Raw genomic sequence first — 7,941 nt, 5'->3', positions numbered from 1 at the left:
AGTGAATACACTCTTGTTAACATACAGATCAGTTGAATCCATAAAAGGTCTGACTAAAAGTGCTAATGTTTAAGCAACATACTAACTCAGCTCTATAGCCTCTTCTAGTTTAAGACTATAAATAAAACACTGATTATAAAACAAATAGAAAAATATATTTTTAAAAAACATCCAAAATCGTCAATGTAATTTTTGCACTGTGAAACATTATTTTCCTGGTAACTGCCATGCTGATATTTATTCTTGTTTTGTTGTTGTTTGGTTGGTTGCTTGTTTTTTTGTCACAATTTAAGATTTGTTATTTGTGACATAATAGCTGTGTTGGACAACCATGTTGATTAATCTAGAACTCAAAATGTCTGCAGGGTGAAAGCATCCTTAAAATCTGCCTATTCACACCATGTCAAGAAAATGTTTATGTAGTGCAAGCAGAATATTGTGAAATCCAAAAAAAAATACAGAAATGTTAGTTTCACAATTAAGAAATGTTTAGTTGATTTGTGTCCACAGTTATCAGAATAAATAAAGACAATAGAAATGATAATTGTTTGAGGTATGTTTCTGTCTGCAAGTCTCTCACAAGGTGGGCTTGCTGGGAAGGCGTGTTAGCAATGTTCCACGACGAGAAAGCGTTCCTTCTGGTCGGGCACGATGAAGCCGTCCCTTTGGTCCGTAGTGAAGGCGCTCTCTCGCCTGTCTGCAAGGCCAAAGCTCTCTGTAGGCTCCATTACAACAAATCCTTCTTTGTCAGGTGACATGCCCTCCACATCAGCATAGGCTGGGTTGTTTGAACCTCTCCCAAACAGCACCACGGGCCAATGCCTTGGCCGCCTCTGATAGACAAATACCACAGAAGAAATGACACGCTACTACAGGGGGTTGGATTCAGTTCTTGGCAATGCAACACTATGTAACTTCGTTCTCAGGACGGCCCTCTACCTAACGGACTTTGTTTGAGGTAATCCTGGATTTACCACTCATGCTTTTTATTTATTTTTTTATTTATTTTTAAATTTCAAAACAGAAAAAACATGAAATAAGAGGTCCGTAGCTCTTATTCGCGGACCTCTATGAAGAAGATGCTGGCGCTGGAGGTGGGGTGGCAGTACAGGTAGAGCGTGGCCGTCACGGCGGCGACCATGAGGAGCAAGGTCAGCAGGGTGCCCGCCAGCAAGCCCGTTTGCCACACATCTGCACTCGGCTCAGCAGGCCTCCCCTTCTCTGCAGCTGGGAGAAGACAGAGCACAAAACCAAGCAGGCCAACTGCACTCACGCCCCTGCCTTCCGTCGCGAGAACCTCTGTCAGGTGATGCACTCAGTCAGTTAGCAGCAATTAATAGCACTGATTAGTGTCTGGGTTTTGCTTTTATGCCTTTCTCCAAAACAGCAGCTGGCCATTAACTCTCAGATTCATAACACCCCAGTAATGAGGTTACACTTTTGTTTAGATATTCAAAAACAAAAACACTGCTCGTATTTTTTGAGTTGGGCAAATTTCAGTGACGCACTTACATCCATCTTCAGTCAAATGTGCAATCTTCATGTCATCTGCAGAGAAGCAGCCAAACAACAATAAAATAGTGATAATAACTGACTATACCTCTGTTTGTAGGTCAATAGCCGAACTTTTCACACATTCGTACATTTCACCCTCAAAATTACAAGTCAAATGCATAATACCTCATTTTATCTATTTAACTCCCAAAAGCCCGTTGAAATCTAAACACCAAACGTTTGGTATTGGGCACCTGTGGACTATAAAGTGGAGTTGATGTACAACAGACTATGGCTTCCTGACACATTTCATCACAACAGAAATGGAGGCGAGGAGGCAGAATGTATGAGCAAGACCTTTTACACCCCTCATGTACAGCTTGTGCTTCTGCTCCCTTGGCATTGTTAAAAGCAAGGTTTGTGCTGCTGGTCCACTCTCTGTGTGCCAACGCACACACACGTTTCATTCAGCCAGCTTGCGGTTAAACTTTATTTCAAATCATCCCTTTTTGACGTTGCTGAACACATCCTGCCTACATCATAAAGCCACGTTTAAGCGATTTGCTAGACACGCGGTTGTTGCTGGCACTGCTCGGCACTCACGTCCAGCGGAGGAGGGGGTAGCAGGGGTCACTGGAGAACACACAGCACTGCTGGTGCTGACCCAGACGCCTGGGGTCTGGGGAGGCTGGGCTGTGGTCACAGGCGTCGCTGCACCGAGCGCTGCGCCCGCCGTCTTATTGACTGCAGGAGTTACGTTTTCCGTCTCGCTGCAGCCCTGGCTCTTTCTCTGGAAGCACATGGAAAGGCGGTTGCGTAAAACAAATGGTAAAAGACGGCGAACAAGCAGATGAAGGGGGAAGATGGTATGAATTTACCAGCACAGTAGCATTACCTCATCCAGGCACCCGCTGTCAACCCAGTCCTGACGGTAGCGGTCGAAGCCGCTGGAACATCTGCACATCCAAATACAAAACAAAACATTTCAGCACATTTCTCACTCCTCTTCCCATTGCAGGCTCTCACTTCCACGTGGGCTCCGAGTTGCTGCACTGTTTCCATTTGAATGTGCCGTTGTTTTTCTGGTGCAAGCCAAAGAGCAGAGGACTCTCCCGAGACATGCTTCGTCAGGACCAGATATTTCTCAGGAGGATAATACCGTCTGTCTCAGGGTCAGACGGCATTACTATGAAATGCTATTGTGTGGCGGGATCAATAAAAACATTAACACCAGTGATGATAAGATTTCTGTGAGCAGCTCAGTACTTCAAAGCGAACGGCCCAAAGACGTACTGTATTGAAACGCAAAAGTAAAAGAATACCTTTGCAGGTGTCTGCACCAGCTACAGTTGAAGCCGATGTGAGTGGTGAGACAGCTGTGACAGCCAGAGAACTGCAGGCAGGCTAGCAGAGTGGGAAGAGCAGGAAACAAGGCACTGTTTAACCCGGGAGGGCTGCTCGAAGTTAACTGAGGCTAGCCAAGCAACCACGCACAGCCACGGTGAGGAAAACAACCCTGGAGAACGGAGCGAAGGTGAGGAAAGCCAAACGGCCTCGTCTTATTCCATGAAACTCACTTGGCAGAGGCAGCAGCTCCACAACAGTGGAGTTTGTAATCTTGGATTTTAAGAGCTCGACCCGGTGGTATTCGTAGACGGTCCTCCTTCGGATGTCTGTTGCAAGAGGGCAGAACGCAAATTTGGCTGCATTCGTGTAAACAGAAACAGGAGAATAAAAGGTAACGATCAAAGCCTTGAACTGGAAGCTCCTGTCCCTGATCCCTTACCAGGAATCTGCTGAATCTTATGAAGTATCACAAAAGCATCAGAGAGGCCAACCTTCACAGGGTGATTCACCGAACTGATCTCGCTGACATCGACAGGGATCTGAAGGGTCGCAGGAGAAAAATATTAGCAAAACGATATGCATTCATTCTTATGTCTGCAAACAAAACAGAACAAGGTCAAACCTCCTTGTAAGCAAAGGTGATCCTGCCGCCACTGTACAACGCAGCCTGAAAAGTAAAGCTACCCAGATGAGGCTGATCTTCCAGGTATACATGGTCCCACTGTACTACAAAGGCTGTTCCTACGAATGAGAAAGCAGTCACATCCAGTGCTCCCCTTGGTAAACGCAACTCTTTACTGTTGGCCAAACTTCAGTAGAAGATGGCTGAAAGAGTGTGGAATATGGCATTTGATCTGGCACTGGCCTTCTGTTATACCGTTGTCACAGTAAATGACGGTTGAGTTTGGATAGTTGCTGGACTCAAAGCTGGCCATGAGTGGAGCGATATACTGAGTAGCTGTCAGCATGTTGTGGATCACATCTCCGGTGTAGAGGAATCCTGTATAAAAGTGGGGCTTTTGTTTGTTTGTTTTTTAAATGAACCACACCAATAAAAGTGTATAGGAGAATATCAAAAACTCACCACCAGAAGTGACTGTGATGTCTCTAAGTACATGTCCATAGTAGGGAAACTCAAAGGATAAGTTCACTCTCTGTAAAATGATCACTGAATTAACAAACAAAGCTCTGAGATTAAATTATCCACCCTGAGCTAGTGCCTCGGAGGCACAAATTACAGGCAAAATTCTACACTATCATCTGCAACTTTGATGATAGCCATGAAATGCACTATGAATCATTTAAACAATGAGTTTTGTAAAGCGATAAAGTAGCAACCCTGCTGCAGGAGAACCTGTTTGGCTTTTATTGTATTGTTTTTTTTTGTTTGTTTCTTTGATTGTTTTGTTTTTATGTACCTTTTTTTTTTTTGACTAATAGGTATGTTATGCTTCTTGCTAAAAATTTATAAATGATCATAAACACAATGTTCCAGCAGAACTCCCAGACATTATTACTTTATACTGAAAATTTTCCAAAGTGTACTTAAGTCTCCATGGCACATTTCTGTTAGTGAGCTCCAGTTGGCAGCGAGCTGTCCAGTCTTACCAAAGCTTGCCTGTGGCTGTTGGAAAGAACACCGTGATCCTTTCCCTTGTCCATCTCTTCGATGTTTACCCACAAGCCCCTGCCTGCAGCATCTGCAGGCCCATGGATTTTGGACACATAGTAGAGATGATCCATGTCTTGCTATTAAGGAAAGAGAACAGCCGTGGTAGCAAAAAGATGCGAAAACGAGGCCTAAAAGCAGATGTCATCTGCCATTCTGTTTATGAAAGGGAGCCAATACCTCAGTCTGAGAGCTTATCCCATGACTCTCATTGGTCACTATTTCAGGAAAGTGCTCAGGTCCCGGCTTGCCGTGCTCGTGGTACTGCCCTGAGACTGGAGCATGACTAGCCCACGGGCTCCCTGGCCTTTCAGAGAGGAGGAGCCCCCTTGGCCATCGACCTTTGACGTGTCTGTGGTCCATGGCCAGGCGGACCCCCTCGGCAGCTTCATTGGAAACTGTTGATATCAGGTTATTGTATCATATGCAGCACTGGATGAAAAGGGTTTAATTTGAAATGTGGCACACAATTTTATTCAACTGTTTTGTTTGTGTTTGTGTTTTGTTTTTTTTCCAACACATGGGTCGTTCAATATTCATGATCAGACATTCTGGACACAGCTTCAGCAGTGCTGCTCATATGGGTACTGGCCGTGCAAATACGACACGCGCTCTCGTTCTACCAGTGACACTGCGTGCGCGCTCCTGTTTTCGCAGGATCGAGCGAACCATTCCTGGCATTCCTGGCATTCCTCATACTGGGCGGGTGGAGACGATGTGACGTTTACTGACAATGTTTTGACGCGATCCGCGTCCTATACGCTCATCTGCTGCACGCACACAAAACCCAGATTAACTCTTGCAGTATGTTATATGAATATTCATAAGTAAGATTAACCTTCATATTGCATTAGAAAAGTGAATGTGCAATCAAAAGTAGTTTTTCTACCTGTCACTGACACTACCTGAGGTACCAGATTAGCGCAACTCCAAAGGAACCAACAGGTTAGAAAACTGTCCAAACATCAATAGCATCTGTTACCTCTTTGGTAATAAAGCCATTTAAATTCACATACGCCATTAAAAGTGGCAAATTGGCCACTGAAGATTCAACTCGAAACGCATTGTAAATAAATACTGCCAATCTTCCTGACATATCTTCTCTTATAGTTTATCTTACGATACATTAATAGTGAATTGCAGCACGCAAAAGGTTTATTATCCGATTCTTAAACATTCCACTAGTTACAAAAACTGCATATCTGAACAGACCCGTCGCAGAATTTGTCCTCACGTTTGTGGATGTAATTTCCCCATAATCGATGTGCAACAGATTCGTGTTCGTATCTTTTCACGAACAAAAAAAAAAGGCACTTACCACGTCCTGACGGTTCTTCAAAGGTGAACTTAAACTGAATCATCGTGCACACAAAAACGAATTTTGCCGCCAGTACCATTGCTAAAAAGAAGAGTCCAGTAATATACTGCACACTTAAGGTGAACTTGCACCTCTTGTCTGCACCTGTTTCGAGCGCCTGTTTCTGTAGTCTGTAATTGCCGTTATCTTTATCTCCTAAATGTCCTTTTAACGGACTGTACTGCAAAGCAGCCGCTTTGCGCCGTTACAGATGTTGCAGGTCAGGCAAAGAATGCGTGGGATGGACGTGGGTGTGTGGCGCCGTCCACAGTACGGGCTTTCTGTGTGGAAACAGGCGTCAACGGACGGGTGTCTCTGCGACGAAAGGGGCAGATTTCGTTCAATATGTGCTTTTAACTTTGCTGTCCACTACGTTTTGCTGAATGTCCTGTGTCAACCAAAAGGAAAAAGTTTTTTGGTTTTTTTTCCCCACTGGCCTTCGTATGTGTTCCGTATACTCGGGAAATCACTCGTTTCTTATCCCAGCATGGGAATCTGTCATTTCTTTTTTCGACAGATAGAGTTGTGCGACCACAAATGTAATATATGGAGAACGCCTAAAGCTTTTCACCATGTGTTCCAGGCAGAGTTCTGAACTCTGTTTTTATTTGTCTATGTGCTTTTTAAATGATTAGGTATTGTGACCACAAGTAGTGAATCGGTCATGGGTATGTGTTTCCTGGACATAGATATGTGTTTCCTGACCATAAATGGCAGACATTGTGTCAGCACAATGAAACCCAGAAAGATTGTGCCGTGGCTTTGGAAAAGTTTTAGCATATGTGCACATTCAAATGGAACCATGCGCACAGCACACCTAGAGTTCACTGACTTACTGTGATTGATCCCAGCACTTGGAACTAGACGTCTACTGGGCATCTCCTATGTTGTTGTTACAGTGTGTGTGTGTGTGTGTATGTGTGCGTGTGTGTTGGCTCACTAGCAAGGAAACTGCTTCCTGTGAAGAATGAGCGGATTAGGAGAGTGTGACATGTCTCATGTGGATGAGAGACCTGTAGCTGAAGGGGCACTCAGAATGACTGCCATTTTACAGAGAAAGCAAGGGCGCTTCTAAAAATGACTGCCATTTTACACAGAAACAGCAAGGGCTCTTGATATAATTACTGCCATTTTACACAGAGTCAGGGAGGGCTCCTCTCAGAAAGACTGCCATTTTACACAGAGCTGTCTTCACTTCCATTACGCACAATCCATTGCAGAGATTAAACTTTTCTAAGTAGAAGCAATCAGGTTCATTCTTTCCTCAAATTCCAGTCCTGAACTGGGCTGAGCTGAAATTAAACCACATCTCCCACTCTATAGGCTACAGAGGCTATAAGTGATTTGCAACAAGAGATTTTGTTCACTCTTCGATGTTTCCAGTGTTTTTATATATTGATTGTTGTGGAAAATTGTGAATATACTCTTCTTTTGACTATATGTTATGTCATATATACGTTTATATATTAACTTAAAGATATCAGTGAAACATTGTTACTAGCGCTCCCTACTTTCACATATTAGTCAGTAAGGCTGGAATTACAAGATGAGATTTTCCAAATAAGAGTCACAAATTATGCACAATAACATGCCATCATTACATTTAAAATAAAATCACAAATGTTTATAGAGTAAATACATATCTTTTTCTTTATGGAATGTACAGTTTGATTTTTCCATGTTAATATCACAGTTAGGCACCATTACTCGTTCAGTAAAGAATATTTGTATTTAGGAATTTATGGAATATAGTTTGTGTCCTCACTGGACAAAGAGAGACAACCAGCAAAATGTAAGTGAGGATGAATAAGCTTTTGTTCACTTCTTACTTTCACAGAGCCAAGAACTCATATATGGGTAATTGTTTGGAAACTGTAGTGTTATGCGGGACTCTGGAGACGTCTGCGGTCTGAGTCTGGTTCTCCTGCTAAAATACAAGACTTGTCGATTTGGCGCTTCTTCCTTTAGCACTGTAAAAAGCAGACACATTAGTCACAGTCTGCAAATTTGCATATGAGCTCCTTAAAGAAATGTTATTGAAACAAACCATAGCACTGACGTAGATGTTGAGCTC

At 43.3% G+C, this 7,941-nt stretch overlaps 1 protein-coding gene across 1 annotated transcript; it reads right to left on the bottom strand.

Moving 5' to 3' along the window:
* Positions 1-41: 41 nt before the first annotated feature.
* si:ch211-106h4.6 (plexin domain-containing protein 2) lies at positions 42-5,907 on the bottom strand. The gene is made up of 14 exons (XM_035536483.1): positions 5,829-5,907; positions 4,691-4,908; positions 4,450-4,590; positions 3,926-3,995; positions 3,719-3,841; positions 3,464-3,582; positions 3,281-3,380; positions 3,072-3,167; positions 2,817-2,898; positions 2,390-2,450; positions 2,098-2,284; positions 1,469-1,548; positions 1,067-1,297; positions 42-833 (listed from the first exon to the last, which is right to left on the bottom strand). The coding sequence occupies exons 1-14, from the start codon at positions 5,905-5,907 to the stop codon at positions 606-608; spliced, it is 1,815 nt and encodes a 604-aa protein (XP_035392376.1). The 3' UTR covers positions 42-605.
* Between the last annotated feature and the right edge of the window lie 2,034 nt (positions 5,908-7,941).

The sequence above is a fragment of the Electrophorus electricus genome, chromosome 18 (assembly GCF_013358815.1).
Source record: "Electrophorus electricus isolate fEleEle1 chromosome 18, fEleEle1.pri, whole genome shotgun sequence".
Lineage (NCBI taxonomy): Eukaryota > Metazoa > Chordata > Actinopteri > Gymnotiformes > Gymnotidae > Electrophorus > Electrophorus electricus.
The sequence above is the reverse complement of the archived record's forward strand: the minus strand, read 5'-3'. Positions and strand labels throughout refer to the sequence as shown.

Bases quoted from the DNA above. Each gene is read 5' to 3' on its own strand.
- si:ch211-106h4.6 (XM_035536483.1), bottom strand. From the start codon at position 5,907: ATGGTACTGGCGGCAAAATTCGTTTTTGTGTGCACGATGATTCAGTTT. The intron at 2,899-3,071 runs GTGAGTTTCATG...CCACTCTGCTAG, and splicing joins GGAGCTGCTGCCTCTGCCAA to CCTGCCTGCAGTTCTCTGGC. The intron at 834-1,066 runs GTCCGCGAATAA...TTTGTCTATCAG, and splicing joins CCAGCATCTTCTTCATAGAG to AGGCGGCCAAGGCATTGGCC.